The sequence below is a fragment of the Lipotes vexillifer genome, unplaced genomic scaffold (assembly GCF_000442215.2).
Source record: "Lipotes vexillifer unplaced genomic scaffold, Lipotes_vexillifer_v1.1 scaffold1011, whole genome shotgun sequence".
Classification (NCBI taxonomy): Eukaryota; Metazoa; Chordata; class Mammalia; order Artiodactyla; family Lipotidae; genus Lipotes; species Lipotes vexillifer.
In genome coordinates this window covers 262,389-284,237 of record NW_006787698.1, presented here as the reverse complement: position 1 = coordinate 284,237, position 21,849 = coordinate 262,389, and the positions used below count along the sequence as shown (strand labels likewise).

Here is a 21,849-nt window from a genome sequence, read left to right as displayed (position 1 = left end):
AAAAAAAAAAAAAAAAAAAAGAATGTCGTGGGGTTTTGCGTATATGTTAAGAAGATAATACCAGTTTTTGTCTTCATCATGGCTCTGAGCTGTTCAGATAGCTTATTCATCTAAGGTGAGAAACGCTGTCTAATTCAAAACAAAATTAGGAAGCTTTGACAAAGCGCAGGGATTTTTTGTTTGTTTCTTTTGTTTTTTTGTATGTCTGTGACACCTTAAATCTGAAGTGTGCTCTTTACTCATAGGGTATTCTAGAATCTTGGTAGGAAAAGCTTTTGCTACCACCCAAGGTCTAACTGGTGGGTAATTGTTCCCTTGTTCTGTCCCTTGTACTGCGGTATCCGCACACCAGCTGGGAACTGACATTCTCTGCCACTCCTTTTCTCTTATACTTGCGTTAGAGGGTAATTCTAAGCTTGCCAGACTTTTCTAGCTAGAAACTTCATTTGTAAATATTTGGGGGAACAGGACTTCTTTTTTTGGTACATATTGTGCTTTGGGCAGGTTTTCTTTCCCCCCAGAGGTAAGTTGCATTTGCAGCACATCACTGTCCACTTGCATATTTAAATTAACTGTTGACTAAGAATTGAGAATTGCTTCACTTTGGTTCTCTAGCGCTTTGTAGTTTGGAAAGTCACTTTTGTTGACTTAGGTTAACTCCCTGTGAGTTTTGCTCTCTGGGAACAGAATGGACTATAATGTCCAAGACTCTTGGAATGAATGTTTTTAAAATAGATTTTATTTATTTATTTATTTATTGGCTGCGTTGTGTCTTCCGTGACTGTGTGCGGGCTTTCTCTAGTTGCCGGGGGCTTCTAATTGCAGTGGCTTCTCTTGTTGCGGAGCACAGGCTCCAGGCACACAGGCTTCAGTAGTTGTGTCACACGCAGTAGTTGTGGCGCACGGGCTTAGTTGCTCCGCAGCATGTGGGATCTTCCTGGGCCAGGGCTGGAACCCGTGTCCCCTGCATTAGTAGGCGGATGCTTAACCACTGCGCCACCAGGAAAGCCTGGAATGAATGTTTTTAAAAAAGCCAGTGGCTTCTTTTAAATTTTGAATGTCATTGCTTGAATCAGGGTTGGTGGTTCGACGTCTGTTGTACTTGCTCATGAGAAACTCACACTGGCTGTCCCCAACCTCCCTCTGTTGACACAAGAAGCCCATGTGCTAGACCAGCATAGATGTTGCTGTGGAGGTTTTTCTGCCCCTTAAAGCAGCAGGAGAGGGCTGGAACCACGGATGAGCCCTCGCTGTGCCCAGAACAGCATTTCACCTATTTGGTTCATGGCAGCAAAAAGGCACGGCCGTATTGATCCTGGTTGGGCGTCCTCTCACTTGCACTGCTTCTGGGGAGGGCGGGTGTACATAATGCTTTCCTCTTTAGCTTAACCAGCATGTATCAACAAGATGGCATTCTTAAGCATCTGACCAGTGGGGCTAACTATGCAGCCACCTTCCGTGTGAGCACCACGTTCCTTTTCAGAAGGACGGAAGAGAATTCCAGGAGTTCCACTGCCAAACAGAACATGGCTCACTCTCAACGCTCAGGAAACTCCCGTCACCAGTCTCTGGAATCCCTGCTTCGGGAACACCAAGCCGCCCAGTGGCTCTGTCTTGAGGAGCTAGGCTGGCCCTGACTGGGAGCTGGAGACTCCTGACTACATTTTAAAGAAGGCTGCAGATGGGCGTAGGGGAATGAAAGTCTCCATCATCTTCCCAAGAGCCCAAGGATTTAGTTCATCAGATCCCTTTCCAGGATGTCTTCCGGGAGTACCTGGGTCTGAAATGGGTATTTAACATGGAGAGTGCATATAAGGCTTTTGTGGAAAAAAAAAACTTCTGTTAGAAAAATCAGAATTGTTATGGGAATGAATGTATGGTATGTTATACGTTTTGAATATAAAACCCTTGTGAACTGAAGTGCCAAATGAAGTCATCTCTCTGGGTGTATATGTATGCGTGTACCCACAAAATAACAAATGTGATCTTATTGCCAGTAAAACAGGTTTGAAAACATCCTCCCTGATGAATGTCTTGAGTGCGCATGTTAGCCTTGGGTGTCGCCTTTCACAGTGCACCGTCTAAGCTCCGAATGTTCCTCAACCCTGTGAGTAGTCACAGACGCACCTGGGAAACTGAGCTAGGTCAGGATGCTGGAGCCGAGGTTTTCTCCCCATAGCACTGCAAAGTAGGTGATCGTTGACGTTGCGATTTCCAAGTGCTAGGCACTCAGGTTTAACCCCTCCTTCTGGTTTAGTTTCTGCCATTGGGGTGGGGGTGGGGGTCCTTAGGAGGAGGGATGATAGATAAGTGGGTGAAGAGCTATGCCCTGGAAGGAAGAGTCCATGATTTAAAAAGAAAGCACTATGTAAGGTTTCTCAGCACTGTGATTCCACAAAAATCTTTCTTCCACTTGAATTTTTTTTCTCATACTCTAAATGTTTTGATTGTGTTTGTGTGCTCACTGAATGATTCTTTGAAAGCAGTCTGCAACAGAGATCATTGTTACAGCAAACCCAGAGTGACTTGTCTTTCCTCCTGACCATCCCTGTGACATTTCATCACCTGCCTGTAGATTCCTCAGATGTGTCCTTCTGAAGTGAGGTCTACACTCAAGGTGCAATGTGTCCTTACGATTGGCCTTTTAGGAGCAAGCAGAGCGTGTACCAGAGGGTTCCCTGGGTTGGGGAATGTGGCCTCCCCAGACGAGTCCCTTCCATCTCCGGGCCTCCGTGTCCCCATCAGTTAGGTGACTCACTGAACAAGCTCATATCCATGGGTCTTGCCAGCCTTGCATTCTCAAATCTTATCTAGACGATGCACCCAAAGAAGCCTGACTCCCCAAAACAAAATTCAGACCAAAAAGCCTGCGACCCAAAGACAAGGATGGCAGCCAGGACTTGTGAGTCTGTGTCACACAGACGTGCTTCAGTCTCACTCTTCCTGAGCCAACAGGTGCCGGTGCTTTCTCCCCAGCTTCCTGCCTCAGCTCTTCTCCCTGCCAGGCAGGCGGCACCCACCAGGCCCTTGTTGTCATGGGGACAGCGGCCCTGGGCCTTGTGGTGCAGCGGCACCCTCTCCCTGTGAGCAGCACGTGACTTCAGACAGCAGCAGCACAAGCTTAGGCCCCTTGCTTGAGGGGAGGCTTCACCGAGAGTAAATGTGTGACTCTGTTCTTCAACAGCCACTCCCAACTCCTTGCTCTTGGTCGGGGCTGAGAATTGGTAGCCTGCAGACCATGTTTGATTATCACACCAGCTCTCTTCGGCCTGTGCAGTGGGTTTTTTACTTGCTATATTTGAGTTAGGTGCCAGTATTTTAAAATTGGGAGACTTGCCAAACATTTCTGGTATCGTTTAAAATGGGAAGATCTGGCCACTCTCGGCTGCGTTGTGAGCTCCTGTGCGAGGCACTGTAGCACATGAGTTCTTGTTTGTCACGCCATCCCGAGAGGTAGGTGTTCCCATTTTACAGGTGAGTAAACTGAGGCGAGGAAAGACGAAGTGACTCGCTCAAGGCCCCGTGGTGAGTAGAGCCAAGATTGGAAGCCAGGTGGTGTGGCTCCTGTTCCCATGCCAGCTGCTGGACTGTGGCTGTCCTCCCAGTTCCTAAGCTTGAAACCCCTGTGAGCTCTTCCTTGATCTTGATCTTGGTCCTCAGTTCTCATGCAGAACCCTCGCGTCCTCAACCTCTTCTCTTAACCTTGCTCTAAGGGAGTGTCTCATTTGTGCCTGCAGGATTTTCATGCATGGAGGTGACTGACGACAGGGGCCGTCTTGCCATTGAATGAGGATTTATTACATTTTCCAAGAGAAGGGAACACGCCACGCCACACAGGGACACGTAAACTTTACCTTTAATCTCAGCAAATGCTTTTTGCTCTCCCATTCAAGGAGAGATTCTTAAGCTGGGGCCTGTGAGGCCCCAGGTGATTACCGGCAAAGCTGTGCCATTTCCAGGGAGTCACAGAGGGCCAGAAGTCACAGCTTTCATCTCATTCGTAAAAGGACCCAGAAAAAGGCTATTAGAAATTGACCTCTCACCAAAGGGAGCCGGAGAAGAGGTGTGGGGACTCTTCCTTCAGACTTGGGGCAGGGAGCCTGGGCGGGAGTGACAGCCTCTGCTGCTGACTCACCTTCCTGCCCCCTACCTTTAAACGTTAGGCTCTAATCCCCGATCCCCAACCCCGGGCACCCCGACCTTGCAGGTCTGAGTTTCTCAGATTGTTCTCTGTGAGGCTGTCCTGGGCGCTGTGGGGCATGGAGCAGCATCCCTGGCCCCCACCTACTCGATGCCAGGAGCCCCCCAAAATGACAACCACAGATGTCCTCAATATCACCCCGTTTCCCCTGGGGGCAGGATCACCCCAGGTGAGAAGCCCTGCTCTAGATTACCTAGGTTTTGACAACCATATGGGCCATGCCTGAGGAGTCTCTCCCATGAGCTATTTTTTGGCTAGCTCAACTCCTAAAACCTCGATGTGGTAGATTGGTTGCCAAAACACCCCTATCCTTTATGTTGTCCCTTCTTACATCCATGCCCTTTCCACTGTGACCATGCAGCTCTTCCCATGTAGAAATTATCAATACATCCATTTCCCTGGCCTCCGAGCCTGGGCTTCCTTGTGCTCCTCCTTGGCCCGTAGATTGCAGCGCAAGTGATACTGCCATAGACTGAAGGTTTATACACCCCCCGCCCCCCATTCGTATGTTGAAACCTAACCCCCAAGTTGATGGCATTAGGAGGTGGGGCCTTTTGGAGGTGATTAGGTCATGAGGGTGGGGTCCCTCGTGAATGGGATTAGTACCCTTTTAAAGGGACCTCAGAGAGCTCCCTCACCCCTCGTGCCATTTGAGGACACAGCGAGAAGATGGCTATCTATGAACCGGGATGCAGGCTCTCACCAGATACTGGTCTGCTGGTTCCTTCATCTTGGACTTCCCAGTCTCCAGAACTCAGAAATTTCTGTTGTTTATAAGCCACCCAATCTATGGTATTCTGGTGTAACATCTGTTCGAGCTGCCAGTCCTGTTCATGCCTGTTCTAAGGCTAGACCTCCAGAGCCTTTGCACACGTCCTCTCCGTCTTGGGGGACCCTGCCACATGAAGGGCCCCCAGCTGGACCACTGGAGGAGAAGCTACTACAGGGAGGAGGGCTTCAGTGCCCGCTGGACAGCCAGCTGCCCTCCGGAAGTGGAGCTGCCTGCTGCTGACCTCAGATGCAGCCCAGCCCAGCCTACAGAGTTAGGAACAAAATAAACGATGGCTGTTTTAAGCTGGGGATCAGCAAGCCTTTTCCTAAAGGGTCAGAGAATATATATTTTCCACTCCATGGGTGTCTTAGTTCAGGCTGCTGTGAGAAAGTACCACAGACTGGGTGGCTTGTAAACAACAGGAGTTTATTCCTCTGGAGGCCTGCGATCAGGGTGCAGGCAGGGTTGGGTTCTGGTGAGAACCGTCTCTGGGTTGCAGATGCTGACTTCTCGCTGTGTCCTCACCTGGAGGAGAGCGGAGGGGGGAGGCAAGCTCTCCTGTGACTTTTATAAGGGTACTCGCCCCGCCACGGGGGCCCCACTCTCAGAGCTCATCTAATCCTAGTTACCTCCCAAAGGGCCCACCTCCTAACACCATCACATTGAGGGGTAGGGGTTGAACATAACAATTTTGGGGAGACACAAACGTTCAGTCCACAACAGCGGGCTACACTGGGTCTGTTGCAGCTACAGAGCTCGGCCACTATAGGACAAAAGTGGCTGAAAGCAATACATAAACAGTTGGGCATGGCTATGTGCCATCAAAACTTTATATTTTGACACTGAAATGTGAGTTTTGTATAATTTTCACGTGTCATGAAATAGTGCTCTCTTAACTTTCTCTAAATGCAAAATTCATTTTTTGCTCATGGGCTGTGCAGAAAACAGGCATTGGGCAGATGTGGCCATACTTGGCCTAGCCTTCTTTTAAATCCCTTCCATTTCTCCCTTTATCCCTTCCGTCTGGGCTCCGTCTGGGCTCCACCGTGCTGAGCCCTCTCCTGAGAAGGGCACGAGTCCCATGACACGTGCACCCTCCCCAGCTTGAGGGCATCCATGCTCCACTTCCACAGAGCTTGCTTAGCTAAATAAAAGCCAGGCAACACGTCATCCTCGCGGACCACAGACAGCTTTGTGTTGCCCTGAGCAGTTACTCAGGTGGGCCTACTGTTCCCTTTGGGGTCACAGCTACCACTTTGACCATAGTCATGAAACGTTTACTTGACTGCTTTGCAAGCCCCGTTTTGGGTGTCTGCAAAGCCCTCGACCACGGGGAGCTGACCTGGCTGAAATTTGCATAGGTGACCTGAAGTGGCCTCTGTGTGTCTCCTATCAGCTTTGCCCTCAGCTTCTCCCCTCTACAGCCATCACCACCTGTCTAGTTTGCTCGAGCCGCCATAACAAAACACCACAGACTGAGTGGCCTAAACAATGCATGTATTCGTCACAGTCTGGAAGCTGGACATTCAAGATCCAGGTGCCGGCAGGGTTGGTTTCTCCCGAGGCCTCTCTCCTTGCCCTGCAGATGGCTGCCTTCTTCCTGTGTCCCTGTGTGGTCTTCCCTCTGTGTGGGCATCCCTGGTGTCTCTTCTCATAAGGATACCAGTCCTATAGGATTAGGACCCCACCCTTATGGCCTCATTTAATTCTTTAAAGACTCTATCTCCAAACACAGTCTTATTGGGGTTAGGGCTTCATGTGAATTTGAGGTGGGGGCGGCCACAACTCAGTCCACAGCACCACCTTAGCATCCTAAAACAGGACAGATCTTGTGCTGAGATAACCGTGGTGACTCTGGATTGCTTACTGGATAAAACTCGGATTCTGCCTGGCATCCCAGAGTCCCGAGCCCACCATCCAGCCTCCTGTCACCCACCCCTCCTCTGTCCCTCAGCACACAGGGCCATCTTTCCCTGTCAGCCCCTGTGCTCTTTTCACTTTTCCACGTGTGTGCCAGGCCCTTCTCTCAGCCCAGGGGGCTGCATCTGAGCCCCTCTCTGGAATCCCAGTATTCTTCATAGGTGAGGCCTTTTCAGGCTCTGGGTTGGAGGGGGAGGCTCCTGCTGCCTGTTGGGCTGTCAGCACATCCATACTTCTTCCAGACCGTGTGTCTCTGTCTCCCCCGCCCCTCCCCCAGCGTCTCAGCTGTTTGCCCAGGAGAGGTGCTTCATCCTGTCATCTGAGTAGAAGGGGGCAGGGGTGACCTCCGGTGAGATCAAGGGCGTTTCAGCATCCCACATAAAACTCAAAGCTGATATCTACCCTGACCCTGTACGCCTCACAGCCAATCAGTCTGCTCACAGCTGTGATGTTTGCAGACCCTCATAATAAAACTGACGGGAGTCACCCTGCAGGGCACGGGAACACCTGAGATCTCCCACCACTGAGTTAGATCAAGACCAAACGGCTTGGACTCCCAGCCATCTGTGGGCAGACTCTCCTTTTGTCCTTGACTTTGGTCTAGCTCAGCGGTCTTCAAACCTCAGGGTGCATAAGCATCACTACTCAGGGTCGTATACAACCAAAACATGTTCTGAATTCTTAGTTTATGCCCGCAAACGTGCTGTCTTGAGCCTGATCCCGAGTCACAGGGCAGCCTGCAGTGTCCCGGTGATCCTTCTGGAGTAGGGTCTGGACCAGCTGTAAACCAGCACATGACGCTGCCCATCTGCAGCTGGGGACTCAGAGCTGGTGCCCTGGGATTGGGCTTGTCCTAGACCAGTGGTTCTCACTCGGACAGTGTCTGGGGAAATCTGTGGTTGTTTGAACTGGGGACACATCTGGCATTGGGCGGGTGGAGGCCACGGATGCTGCTTCACAGCCCAAAGTGCCCAGGATGGTCCCCTACAGAGAGTGATCGGGCTGCAATGGCAGCATTGCCTGGATCGAGAAACCCTGCCCTAGACAGAACAGGCTGTTTGATCTCCTGGCCTGGGACAAGGTCAACAACTGCCCGCCTCACTGGTTCCCCAGGTGGGGCCCCCACCAGATGGAGACACAGCTTTTGACCTGAGCTGGGTCACTGCGGGAGCAGGTGAAGAAAGCCCCAAGCTTGTCTCTACTCCCTGAGGCCCTCGGCTAAAGGACAAGACTTGCCCTCCACCGCAGGAGACACTTTGCCTCAGCACCCTCAGTTGGCACCACTTGGTGCGCTGGGTCTTCAGGACTGGGGGTGGAGACCCTTCTGGAGATGGAGGCCATTGGCACTCTGGGAAGCCAGGCAAGAAGGAAAGCATCACTGCAGTGCTGATGGCCTCTTACCCAGCAGAGTCAGCAGGGCTCAGTCCAGAGGGTTCCAGGTCTGCGCTCACACTTGGACTCCAGCACTCCCGCCCTTGCAGCTTGGGCAGCTCAGACCCCTTTGTCGAGCCTTCTGAGTGGCTTCAACGGCATGGCTTTTTATTGTCCTCCCAAAGCCCATTCCATCCGTTTTCCTTGCCGGTTTGGGTTGGTCCACACCTCTCCCATGTGACTCAGGAGAAGGTGGCCCCAGCTCCAGGTTAAATCCTTATGGATCTGAGGCAGCCATCCTCACCCAATTCTCCTCAGCTGTGCCCTGTTTGGAGCAGGTCGTGTGGGACCCAGGCTGGACAAGAAGCCATGAGGGGAAGCTGGCACAAGAAAGCATATACAGAACATACGTAGAACATGTGAAACTGTAGAAAATGGGGACTAGCATGTGGTGGTTTAAAAAATATTGCCATAAATTCTCATATTCAGTATTCATTAAGAGAATTCATATTCCATATTCCCATAAATAAATTCACTCCTCCCTTCAAAAGATGGTGCTTAATCCTCTCCCCTTGAGGGTGGGGTGTATTTAGTGGTTCACTTCTAACGTAGAATGTGGCAGAAGTTATGCCATGTGATGTCTGAGGCTCATAACAAGGATAGCTTCCACTGGTCCTTCCTCTCTCTCTCTCTGGCATCTCTCATTCTGGGGGAAGCTGGTCGCCATGTTGTAAGAACACTCAAGCAGCATTGGGAAAGCACCAACCATGTTAAGGAGCCATCCTGGAAGCAGATCTCACTACCCCAGTCAAGCCTTCAGATGATGCTGTCCTATCCAACTTCCGTTTTTTTGTTTTTGTTTGTTTGGGTTTTTTTGGCCGTGCTGTGCAGCATGGGGAATCTTAGTTCCCCGAGCAGGGACTGAATTCGTGCCCCTGCATTGGGGGCGTGGAGTCTTATCCACTGGACCGCCAGGGAATTCCCCCAGTCGACTTCTTATTGGCAACGTCTTAAAGACTCTGAGTCAGAGCCCATCCACGCCACTCTTAAATTCTGACCGACAGAATCTGTGAAGATGGTAAATATTTATTATTGTTTGCAGCCACATCATTGGGGGTAATTTTTTAAATTGAAGTATAATCACTTACAACATTCTATTAGTTTCAGGTATGTAACATAGTGATTTGATATTTTTATACATTACAAAATGATCACCACAATAAGTCCAGTTATCATCTGCTACCATGCAAATTTATTGCAATATTATTGACTATATTCCCCATGCTGTATATTACATTCCTCAGACTTACTTATTTAAGGACTGGAAGTTTGTACCTCTTAATCTCCCTCACCTATTTAACTCATCCTCCCAACCCCCTCCCTTCTGGCTACCACCAGTTTATTCTCTGTATCTATGAGTCTGTTTCTGTTTTGTTATGTTTATTCATTTGTTTTATTTTTTAGATTCTTCACATAAGTGGGATCATGTGGTATTTGTCTTTCTCTGTCTGACCTATTTCACTCGGCATAATACCCTGTAGGTCTATCCATGTCACAAATGGCAAGATATCATTCTTTTTTGATGGCTGAGTAATATTCTATTGTGCACGAGTACACGTGCATGCACACATATGTGTGTGTGTGTGTGTACCTAAGTATCCGTCATTAGACGAATGGATAAAGATATATATCTCCTTTACCCATCTTCTTTATCCATTCATCTATCAGTGGACACTTAGGTTGATTCCATATCTTGGCTCTTGTAAATAATGCTGCAGTGAACATAGGGGTGCATAATTTTTTGAATTGGTGTTTTTGTTTTCTTCAGAAAAATCCCCAGAAGTGGATTGCTGGATCATATGCTAGTTCTATTTTTAATTTTTTGAGGAAGCTTCATACTGTTTTCCATAGTGGCTGTACCAATTGACATTTATTGGGGGTAATTTTTAACTCTGCAATAGAAACTGATATATAATATAAATACTTACCAATAGTAAAATGGGCAAATGAAGCATAGTCAAACAAATGAATAGCCTTCACAGTTTGAGAGGCCCAGGGCAAAAGTACAAGTGGAAGCCAGCATGCCATGTCTAAATATTTCAACATTATAGACCAAGCTGGCAAAAGTTAAATACAGTATGTTCTGTCCCACCTACCTTAACAAATATACCTTTCTAATGACCAAGAAGAAGAAAAAGAGTGATGCTAGGTTTACAGTTGTCAGAACATCAAAGGTTATCATTACTGTGCGTGTCTGGGCATTCTGGTGATGGGCTGATGATGTTTGAGTGTCTTAAATAAAATAAAAACATACTAATTCATAAATGATTATATATTCTGTAAAATGTATTTTAGGTGCTTTCAGTTCAGCATGAATGATGTTTGTGTAATCAAGATTTTCATGTCATTTGAGTTTTGTTACAATAATGACCCTGTCATGGGCTGACTTGTGTTCTCCTAAAATTCATATTTGGGTGTTAGGTATTGGGGGTTAGGACTTCATTGCTAACTAAAGAATGTGACTGTATGAGATGGGGTCTTTAAAGAGATAATTAAGGGAAAATGAGGTATTAGGGTGGCCCTGATTCAATATGACTGGTGTCCTTATAAGAAGAGATTAGGACATAGACACACATAGAGGGAGACCATGTGAAGATGCGAGGGGAAGATCCCTGGGACCCCGGCGGGCCAGGACCCCACCTGCGATTGGGCTGCTCCCACCCACCATTTCCCAAACACCTGACTGTAGGCCATACTAATATTTCCTGAGCTACCTACTATGTGCCAGGCGCCACTGTCGTGCCGGCAAATAGCTTGGGACCCACCTCAGTTCCTGTGGCTTCTTGTTGGTTGAAGGATTGCATCAGGTGGTGCTGGGAGGGAAAATCAAGCAGGGTGAGGGGGCAGAATAACGGGTTACAGGGCCCTGATGCTCTCCAACGGGCTCAGGAAGGGCTGCAGAAGGAGGTGAGGAAGGGAGCGAGCAGGTGTGGGAGGGGATGGGGGCAGAGGGCCTTGGGAGGGTTCTGAGCAGGAGGCTGACCTGGTCAGGTCTGTACTTTGAGCGGACCCCTCTGGCTGCCGGGAGGACGAAGAGATGCTGGCTAAGAGGTGGGCAGGGGCGATGCAACGGGTCTGCTTGACCCTCAGCAGCGCGCTTCCCTCTCCCTGGCGAGTCCCTCAGCCCCCAGGATGGCCTGGATAACACTCCCTCCAAGTTGTTCCCATTTCTCCATGGCCCTCCCCACTGGGCAGTGAGCCACTTTGGGGGGCAGGAATGACACTGCAGGCATCACATGTGAGTCTAGCATTGGCCCAGAATGTGTGCGAAGGTGCCAGTGGACAAATGCTGCCAGCCGTCGTCCCTCTATACTCAGGTCTGCCTGCCTCTGAGCTGCGCACACGCCTTGCCTCATCCCCTGCGGCAGCGGTCCCCAACCTTTTTGGCACCAGGGATCAGTTTCGTGGAAGACAGATTTCCCACGGCCAGGGTGGAGGGGATGGTTCAGGAAATAATGCAAGCGACGGGGAGTAGCAGATGAAGCTTCACTCGCTCTCCTGCCCGCTGTGCACCCCCTGCTGTGCGGCCCAGTTCCTAACAGCCCGCAGACCAGTACCGGGCTGTGGCCCGGGGGTTGGGGACCCCTGCCCTACAGGGTTTGTGGGAACTTCCTTCTTTTAAAAATAGTAGAGTTGATATACAATATTGTATTAGTTTCAGGTGTACAGCAAGGTGATTCAGTATTTTCTTTAAAGATCTTTTCCGTTATAGGTTATTATAAGATACTAAATATAGTTCTAAATATAGTGCTCTACAGTAGGCCCTTGTTGTTTATCTATTTTCCATATAGTAGTGTGTATCTGTTAATCCCATATTCCTAATTTATTCCTCCCTCCCCTCCCCTTTGGTAAACATAAGATTGTTTTCTATGTCTGTGTGTCTGTTTATGTTTTGTAAATAAGTTCATTTGTATTATTTTCAGATTTGACATACAAGTGATATCATATAATATTTGTCTTTAACTTACTTAGTATGAGAATCTCTAGGTCCATCCATGTTGCTGCAAGTGGCAATATATTCCACATATAAGTGATATTATGTGATACTTGTCTTTCTCTGATTTACTTCACTTAGTATGATAATCACTAGGTCCATCCATGTTGCTACAAGTGGCATTATTTTCTTCTTTTTTATGGCTGAGTAATATTCCATTGTATATATGTACAACATCTTCTTTATCCATTCCTCTGTCGATGGATGCTTAGGTTGCTTCCATGTCTTGGCTATTGTAAATAGTGCTGCAGTGAACATTGGGGTGCATACATCTTTCTGAATTAGAGTTTTCATCTTTTCTGGATATGTATCCAGGATTGGGATTGCTGGATCATACGGTTGCTCTATTTTTATTTATTAATTTATTTTAATTTTTAAAGTTTTTGGCCGTTCCACACGGCTTGTGGGATCTTAGTTCCCCGACCAAGGATTGAACCCTGGCCCTCAGCAGTGAAAGCGCCGAGTCCTAACCACTTGACCACCAGGGAATTCCCATCTATTTTTATTTTTTAAGGAACTTCCATATTGTTTTCCATACTGGCTACAGCAATGTACATTCCCAACAACAGTGTAGGAGGGCTGTAGGAACTTTCTTATATGATTCTTATTGGTATTGGGCTAAACTCTTTGCCAATACCCTTCCCCGACAAACGGGCTTTTGCATTTGAGGACTGTGTACTGGGTGACTGATATTTAGCAGAGTAAGGAGCGCGGGGATCAGAAAGATCTGGGTCTGAATCCGGCACTTGTCACCTGTCCTCAGAGTTTCATCTTCTAGACAGTGGGGACAGACCAACAGATGGACATACAGACAGCTGGCAGTGCCTTCTCTAAGGGCAGGAAGGTAGGGATGACGTGAGGCAGACAAAAGGCCTCAGCTCTGGGCTTCCTGCAGAACGAACCACAGCAAGAGCTTGTTCTTATAGGTAAAGAGTTCTTAGTTTAGCGTTAATCGACCTTCCATGATTTTTCTAAACTGTGAAAATGGGGACCAGGCTGGCTCCGAGCACTCAGGGTTGCTGTGAGATTGTGTTAATTCAATTCATGAAAAGCGCTTCCAATGGCGCCTGTGCTCACAGAAGAAAGTTCTTGGACTGGAGGCATCCAAGTGGCTGATGTCTAGTGTCAGGTGGCATTTTTGTGCTCAATGCAGGTTCTCGAATGCCAGGGTCTAACGCTGCTGGGTGGTCTGTTTATCTGTGGTTCTAGCGCCCAGCCTCCGATGGCTTTTCCCCTCCCAGCTGCTGGAACCAGCTTAGCCGTGCAGCCTGCTTCTGGACTGGGCCCTGCCTTGATCCCGTTTCCCGAGGCCGCCCAGCCACCCAGGCCCATCACTCCAGCGGGGTACAGCAGGTACCAGCCCCAGCCCGGCCAGGACCTCGGTTACGGCGGCCAGCCCCAGGAGCCTGTGCTGGCGGCCACCACGGCTCCCTCCTACCAGGTATCAGCCCGACTTTTCTCTGCCCAGCACCAGACCTTCCTTGAAAACGCAATCCAGACAGGCCATCACGCTCCTGATGCTCCCATCCCTGCCCTTAGAGGGGATGGAACTTTCCCCTCTTTCCCGGGCCTTTCCGGTGCTGACGATGCCCCCTTCCTGACCCCGAGCTCTGGGACCGCAGATCTGGTAGCTGTGTTTCCACATGGAATCGCCAAGGCGTCCCGCGCTCCATGTGGCCCAACCGCCTGAGCCTCTGTCACCCACAGCTTGTTCCTGATTTGCTCGGCCAAGCTCGTACCCACTTGGCTCCGTCCCCTCCCTCCTTTACTCCCCTTTGCTTCCCCAGGACCTCTGGGACTTCTCCCAACCTCCCATCCTGAGTTCCTGCCCTGCTCCCAGGGCCTCTTCCTGGCCTCTTGGTTCCATCCTCACCTCCATGCAGTTAGTCCCTGGTCCACCCAACAGCTCATATCTCCCTGTGAACCAGAATCCAGCCGTGCTCCCTGCTGCCCCAGCCCCTCCCGGTGCCCCCGGCCCCACCTGCCCCCCAGCCCCTCCCCTGGTGCTCTGAACAGCTTCCGGGTCTCCTGCCAGCCCACCCGCTGACCCCCACCAGGGCCTCTGCTCCCTGCCAACCCAGCCAGGAGCCCTGTCCCCGGTCTCCGCACGCTTGCCTCCTCCTCCGAGCCGTCCCCGGCAGCCCTTGTCCCGTTGCATGTTCCTCAGAGCACTTTTGCTATCAGACATTAGCATCAGTTTTGAGGGAGCAGGCCACATCCCTCTCCCTGGTCGTTGCTTCCCCAGGTCCCAAAACAGAGCAGGAGCTCGGGAACCACATGGATGCAGGCCTTTCAGGGGGCGAGGAGGGGGCCTTGCCCCACCCTGAGCACCTTTCTCCTGCTCTGTGTTCCCCATGGAAACCCTCTTGCAGGACAGTTACAGCTATGGACCATCGACAGCCGCTGGTGGCTACGAGAACAAACAGGACCTGCCACCTGCTGCTGGCCAGCCTCAGCTCCCAGCCATGGCCACGGCCACGCTCTGCCCACCAGGTGGGTGGGTCTCTGCAGGGTCAGGGCAGGGGCAAGGGGGCCTCGCTTACACAGGAGGGACCCCAGGAAAGTCAGGTTTCAAGCACTTCAGGTTCACAGAAGGTGCAGCAGAAGGTACGCCCTGAAGTCTCCACTAGTCAATGGGCTTGTGTGTGCGAGAGAGAGGGGCGGAGAGACCCAGACAGAGAGATGGGGGAGAGACGAAGGTGGGGCTGGAAGTGTTTTCCAAGGAGGTGGGTTCTGCTGAGGACTTGGAGTTTAGAGATTGGGAGAGCCCGGGGCTCCGGCCTCCAGCGCAGCTCAGACACCTGGGCTTCACAGCCAGTTGCGCCCAGGCCGTGCCAGCTCCTGGCAGCCGGGCTGTCGTGTTGGTCACACTTTCTCTGCTCCCTGGGCCCGGTGTCACAGGAGTGGCTCTGCAGAGGCTGTGCTTGCTCTCCAGGGCCCCAAGGAGCCTACGGTGGCATTGGGTACAACCAAGCTCAGCCCCTGCCGCAGGTGCCCACCGCCGAGGCGGGGCAGCTGGCCAGCACTTCGCCCTCCACCTCCACCTACCCTCTGGCGAGCAGCGCTCAGCCCGTGGCCTCCTCCCTCTCCACGCTGCCTTCCTCATCCTCTTTTGGCCCGGCCTCCGCCCTGTACACTGGTAAGATGGTGGTTTCCCCCGCAGGCATGCAAGTGTAGGCTGTTCCTTTTATTTGCTGCCGAAATAAATGTGGTCATTTCCTCAAAACCAACCCATCTCCCTCTCTCATTTTTCTCTCCGCTTCTTAGGACCAAGCTGCCCGGGCTATGACGCATCCCTGTACTCAGCGGTCAGTCCTTACTATCCCCCGCTGCTCCTCCCACAGATGCGGCCACTCCCGCTCCCAAAGCCTGTGGACTCGTCCCTGTGGGGCGGCTCGGGAAGCAGTCCCAGTGCCCATTGCACCGACAGCTTCGCCAAGAAGCTACCAGTTGCCACCAAGCTGCCGAAACCCAGGGGTGGCCCCAAGCAGCTCCCGCTTCACTATTGTGACATCTGCAAGATCAGCTGTGCTGGTCCCCAGGTCAGCCAACCCCGCCCCACGCTGGGCAGGCCCCAGACCTTCCTGCCCCCACGGGTGGGAGAGCCCTCCCTTGCCCCCTATGACCGGCCAGAGGTCAGGGTCGTTGCCTGCTCAAAAGAGATCTGTTATTAATTTGCAACGCCAAGTGCGCATCAGCATAACCTTAAAACTGCCTGGTGTTCTTGTGAAAGACACGAGAGCGGGCCCAGCGCTGGTTGTTGGCCGCAGAAGCGTGGTCTTGCACCCTGAGGCCATCTGCAGCAGGGAGGCCCTCAGAGCACCCTCCTGGACACGAGGGCCAGTAGGCACGGCTGGTCACAGTGCACCTTTGCTGCAGGGCCATGTAGGCAGAGCCGTGCAGACAGGACCGTGTAGGCAGGGCCGCAGGTGGGTAAAAGTAGCATGTTCGTGCACGTGTGCAGGCGAGTGCACCGCTGTCTAAGCAAAGGACCTCCCCAACCACGCTCACAAGTGACCCACCTCGCTCCCTGCAAAGATCATCAGACGCTAGGGCTGGTCCTCACAAAACACCCCGTGTGGATTTTGTCTTGTTCTTAGTACTCTGAGAGAAAGCTGGCACCATGGAGGCATGCAGAGACTCCAAATCGCAGGCTATAGAGGTGTGGGAGGAGCCCAGAACCCCTCATTCAGCCCAGACTTCCCTAGCAGAGGGACGAGGGCCGGGTGGCCCGCACTCAGGGCTGCATCGTGAGGATTCTTGGTTCCTCTCACCAGTCCAGTACAAGGTCTGCTCCTGTGATTCTAGACTCTTCGCGGCATCACATTGAGCAAGGGTGTGACGCTTCCCATGGCCATGGGGTGTGACGGAGCGTGGGCACGTGAGCATCACCCGAGTGGGTGTCGAGGCCTCTCTGAGCCTCGTCTCCCCGTGGGACCGGGTTTCCCCAAGCGTGTCACCGCTCGGCATAGCATCTGGCACGCAGACATGTCAGCTCCAGTTGTTCCCAGCTTTTTGGTAATGTTAACAGCGCTTGTTCGTTGGACTCTTCATTGAGGTAGTGGTGGTTTCACAGGTGGTTGTAAGAAACACCGCGGAGAGGCCCACGTGCCCTCACCCAGCGCCCCGAGTGCTGACGTTTGGCCAAACTACAGTCACTATCACAGCTGGCATGTTGGCCTTGAACCCGTCCACTGAGTCAGAGGTCCCAGGTTTTACCGGTCTCACTTGCACCTGTGTATGCCTGTGTGCACGTGCGTGTGCGTGCGTGTGGTCTGCTCCGTGCGAGCTCATCGCCTGCCCAGGCTCGCACATCCGCCTCCACCACCGAGATGCCGGGTGCTTCTGCAGAGCCCCCATGCTGCCGTTTCCTGCTCACCCCTCCCGCGCCCACCCACCGCCACTTGAGACACGGTTAACGTGGAAGCAGCCACGCACGGCCTCCATGTGCATCGGAAGGACTTGGTGGGCGTGGCCTCCCCGCAGCGGGGGCAGCACTTCTGCCTCTTTTCCGGGCACCTGTCTTCGAGTCCAGGACGGCACAGTTGGCGGTGCGGTCTCCGTCCTGGCCGAGCGAGGGGCCGCCAGGGCGGCTGTGGGCTTCAGGAGCCGCGGGGCACCAGGCAGGCCTCCTTCTAATGCTCCTCTGGGCTTTTTCTCATTGCACATGTGGTCCGTGTCTGATGGAGAGTCAGGCATCGGGATGGCATAAACTGTGAACGTGTGTTCTTTCTACGGGCTCACGCTCTGCGAAGTGTGTTCTGACGTAGTTTACTATTGGCGCCTTGGTGTATATCCTTCCAGTCTTGTCTCCGTCCCACAGGCTTTGACGTCACGTCCGTGTGCGCGTGCGTGTGCGTGTGCGTGTGTTCTGTGGCTTAGGTAAAAACACAGATTCCTGGGACTTCCCTGGCGGTCCAGTGGTTAAGACTCGCCGCTTCCACTGCAGGGGGCATGGGTTCAATCCCTGGTCAGGGAACTAAGATCCCACATGCCACCACAGCCAAAGTGTTCTGACGTAGTTTACTATTGGCGCCTTGGTGTATATCCTTCCAGTCTTGTCTCCGTCCCACAGGCTTTGACGTCACGTCCGTGTGCGCGTGCGTGTGCGTGTGCGTGTGTTCTGTGGCTTAGGTAAAAACACAGATTCCTGGGACTTCCCTGGCGGTCCAGTGGTTAAGACTCTGCGCTTCCACTGCAGGGGGCATGGGTTCAATCCCTGGTCAGGGAACTAAGATCCCACATGCCACGAGGCACAGCCAAAAAAAAAAACCCCACAGATTTCTACATTCCGAGAGCACCCTTCCCACTCCTGTCCCTGCCCCCAGAGCCAGCCAGCGTCACCAGTGCCTTTGGTATTTTCCAGAGGCATTTCTATTCTATTGACTCTTGGCATGGTTAGAGGGCATTGGGTTAGCAGCCCCACTTTGCCTCATCTTAAGCCTTCCCAGAGACAAGTCAGGGCTGCCCTGTGAGAGCTCAGTCGTGTGCCAGACGCTGTCAGACATCTCGGGCACGCGGCGCGGGAAGCGTGGGTCTGTGCCTCGCGGCCACCTCCCCCAGGTGGACCCCGCGGTTTGGGAGCAGTGTTCTAACGGTGAAGTATGTCCCGCATCGTTCCGGTAGCACGCATCCTTGCTTGGCTTCTGAGGTCAGATTCTGAAAAGCCGGAATGTTCTTTCAAGCAGCCCCTGAAACTAAGTGTGTGCTCCTTTGAGGATGCTTGCTTAAGAAACTCACTGATTTTTAGAAAAAACAAAAGAGAAAGCAACCTTATGTCTTTCAGTCCGAGCTTCTGAGTCTTCTCTCTGTTGACTGGGCTTTAAAAGGAGGCCGTGAACAGAGGGGTGGGGACATCAGGCCTCCCGTGAACTGCGGCGACAGGGAAGGCGCGGTGCAAGGTGGGCACACACCCCCCTCAGGCCGCCCTCGCTCTCTGCCGGCAGACCTACCGCGAGCACCTGGAAGGGCAGAAGCACAAAAAGAAAGAGGCGGCTCAGAATATGGGCATCCAGCCCAACAGCAGCCCACGAGGGGTGCAGGCGCAGCTGCACTGCGACCTGTGTGCCGTGTCCTGCACGGGGGCGGAGGCCTATGCCGCCCACATCCGGGGGTCCAAGCACCAGAAGGTAGGAGCCCCTCACAGGCCCCGGCCCACTCGGGACCCAGAGGGGCCTCCCATGACACGGCGGGTGGGCAGCCACCCACGAGAAGTAGCTTTCCCTGCAGGCCCACGCGTCCTCCTTCCTCCAAAGCCAAACCCCTTCTGCCAGTTATAAAAGTCACACCTGCCCCTGGACAGAAGCATGGAGCAGGGCAGCTCATACCCAGACCCCAGAGGAAACTGTTCTTGGCCTTGGGTGTGTCTGCATGTATATATGAACCAGAGTTTATATGTTGATGAGATCAAATGGTATATTTCATTCGGGGTCCTTATTTATTAAAAATCAAATCAAAGTATAAGGTTTAATATTTTAATATCAAAGTTTTCATTGATACTAAATTATTTAATATCAGCATTTGTCATATTTATTACTATTTTAATATCAACGTTTTCCTGTGGGCTTAAAAATGCCTGTAGTATGTCACATTTTGAGGAAATGAATGGGCTCCTCCACCCGAGAGAAGGTAGAGCCCCTCTCCCTATGCCCTCTTGCTATAGTCCAGAGGTGCTTTTTGGAAATCAGCAAACCTTCCCCAAATGGCATCATGAACCTGCAAGGTGATGCTCACCTTTTGGGTGTGCGCTGAGGACAAGAGGAGAGGGAATTCCTGGCTAGGCGCCTGCTTTGAGCTGCACCATGAGGTTCAGAGTGAGAGGGTTAGGAAGGCCCCTGTCCCGTGGCTGCCTCTCTCTGCCTCGTCCGCAGAACCCCCTCCAGCTGCCCCAGCTCACCGTCCATGCTCCCTCTTGCCCCCGGGCCTTTGCTCACACCCTGCCCTTGGCAGCCCCCTTCCAGCCCCTGCTTCAGGCCGGGCCTCCCCGAGCGCCTGCCTGAGGATCTGTCTTCTCCCCCTGCTCATCAAGGGCCTCGTTCCCCAGCCCAGCTGGGACAGGCTCTCGAATGCCTGCGTGAACCCACAAAACCCACCAAGGAAGGAGCAGTGAGGCGTGGAAAAGGGGACACGCCAGCCTGGTGGTAGCAGGGGTGCAGGCGGGAGAGCTGGGCCCAGGCGGGGGGCGCTGCGGGTGTCACAGCTCGCAGGCTGGGACTCGTTCTGGGGTCAGGAGGCCCTGCAGCCAGCCCCGGGGTTGGGGGCACGTTTGAGCCGTGAGTGTCAGAGACTTAGAGCCAGAGAAGGTGTCTGAGACGGTCGTCAGTGCAGACTCTGGGTGTGGTGGAACAGTCCTTTCCAACGGGAACTTTTGCAATTAAGTGCCTTTGTTGGCGGTGGTGGCATGCCGAGGACAGGGCGGGTGACTGTATCCTAGGTGGATCTGTGTCCCTGGACGTGTATGTGAGTTCCTGCAGAATGTGGAGGTGTGTCTATGGACGTGTACACCCACGTATACAGGACATGGATCTGTGTCGTGGACATGTACATGTGTACATCTTAGCAGGCGGTCTGCACACACTGTGTCTCTACCTGGGGCTGGCACTGGGCTGGTGCTTGGCATGCAGAAAACAGCCGTGCTTCTCAGCGCAGGCGGTGGAGTTTGGAGGAAGGGGGTCTGTGTAAGCCAGCAGGGCTGTCAAAGTTATAGGTCCCCCATATGCAGGAGTAGTGGGGGCCTAGAAGCAGGAGACAGCTCAGGAAGGCCCTTCCCAAGGCATTTAAGTGGGAGCAGGGGAAAGGGGCAGGGTCCCCAGGGACGGGATAGACCACCGCCCTCACTTCCACAGTCTGCCAGCTTCCCCATGCCCGGTGAGGTGCTCTGCCTACCCCTGAGGAAGGTTGGCCAGGCCTGAGCAGCCCTTACAGGGGGCTGGGTCTGTTCCAGGTCTTAAAGCTGCATACCAAATTGGGGAAGCCCATTCCCAGCATGGACCCGGCGCCAGTGAATTCGGCCCAGGCCACCAGCACCAGCCAGCCGGCCTCCACCCCGCTCACCGCAGAGAGCCCCCCTGCGGCCCCTGACAGCCCCAGCATGTGTGCCCCAAGCAGGCCAGCGCCAGCCAGCAGACCAGCCGCCTCGAAGGCCTCGCACGTGGGTACGTGTCTCTGCGCTTCACAGCCCCTGCCCTGCCTCAACAAGCTCGAGCCTCAGAGACGGGATGGTCCGGTCAACGGTGTGCGTGCGGCCATCACTTCTGGGGAGGCAGGACCTATGAAGGGGGTAGTTCTCTCCGAGATCCGCGCCGGCGGGGTGCCTTCTGCCGCCTCTGGCCCACCCTGGGGAAGCGTGGGCAGAACCAGTGCAGCTTCCATTTCTTCCCGTGGAGCTTGGGACTGAGCCGCGTGCTGGCCACACTCGGGAAGCCAGCCCTAGGCCTGGAGAATCCCCTGGGCTGCCGCCTTCCACGTGCTGGAAGCATCCCCCTTCACACCGGGCACTCTGATAAGTGAGGGGGGCCCCGGGAAATCCAGGCAGGTTCCTCGCAGCCCCACCTCCAACCCTGCCTTCCCTCGAGCGTGTGTCACCCGCACCTGCTATGACCCCTGGGCAGTCACGGCTGCCGAGGGACATGCATTTCAAGGGTAAATAGGCTTACATGTCAGGCACTCACTCCACGTGCCTGATTCACCCTCCACAGCTCTAGGTTTGTCATTAGTCCCACTTTACAGATGGAAGAACCGAGGGGAGGTGGGGAAAAGCACTTGGCTCTGGACCACCTGGTGAGCGGTGGAGGTGGGATTCCAACCCAGTCTCTGCTCACCACCACCACGCTTTGTGTGGGAGGCGGGGCCTATTTTATTTTGAGCCTCAGCAGGCCTGAGATTTGAACAGTCACGTGATGTTGAAGATCAAAATATAAAGCGGTTTTGGTGACAAAGAAATGTCTCCCTTCTGAGGCTCAGTAAACCCTCGTCTGCTTGATGTTCCACTGTTGGTTAACTGAGGGCTGCAGACTTTGTGCAGCAGTGGCG

The 21,849-nt window shown here is 52.7% G+C and overlaps 1 protein-coding gene across 1 annotated transcript in view; it reads left to right on the top strand.

The window, feature by feature from the left end:
* ZFR2 (zinc finger RNA binding protein 2) overlaps window positions 1-21,849 on the top strand; it is a 42,210-nt gene that overhangs the window by 5,506 nt on the left and 14,855 nt on the right. The window contains exons 2-7 of the mRNA XM_007460722.1: window positions 13,528-13,759; window positions 14,691-14,811; window positions 15,254-15,457; window positions 15,586-15,860; window positions 18,765-18,947; window positions 20,762-20,972. Of these exons, the coding sequence (XP_007460784.1) occupies window positions 13,528-13,759; window positions 14,691-14,811; window positions 15,254-15,457; window positions 15,586-15,860; window positions 18,765-18,947; window positions 20,762-20,972 (1,226 nt within the window). The remainder of the gene's footprint in view (window positions 1-13,527; window positions 13,760-14,690; window positions 14,812-15,253; window positions 15,458-15,585; window positions 15,861-18,764; window positions 18,948-20,761; window positions 20,973-21,849) is intronic.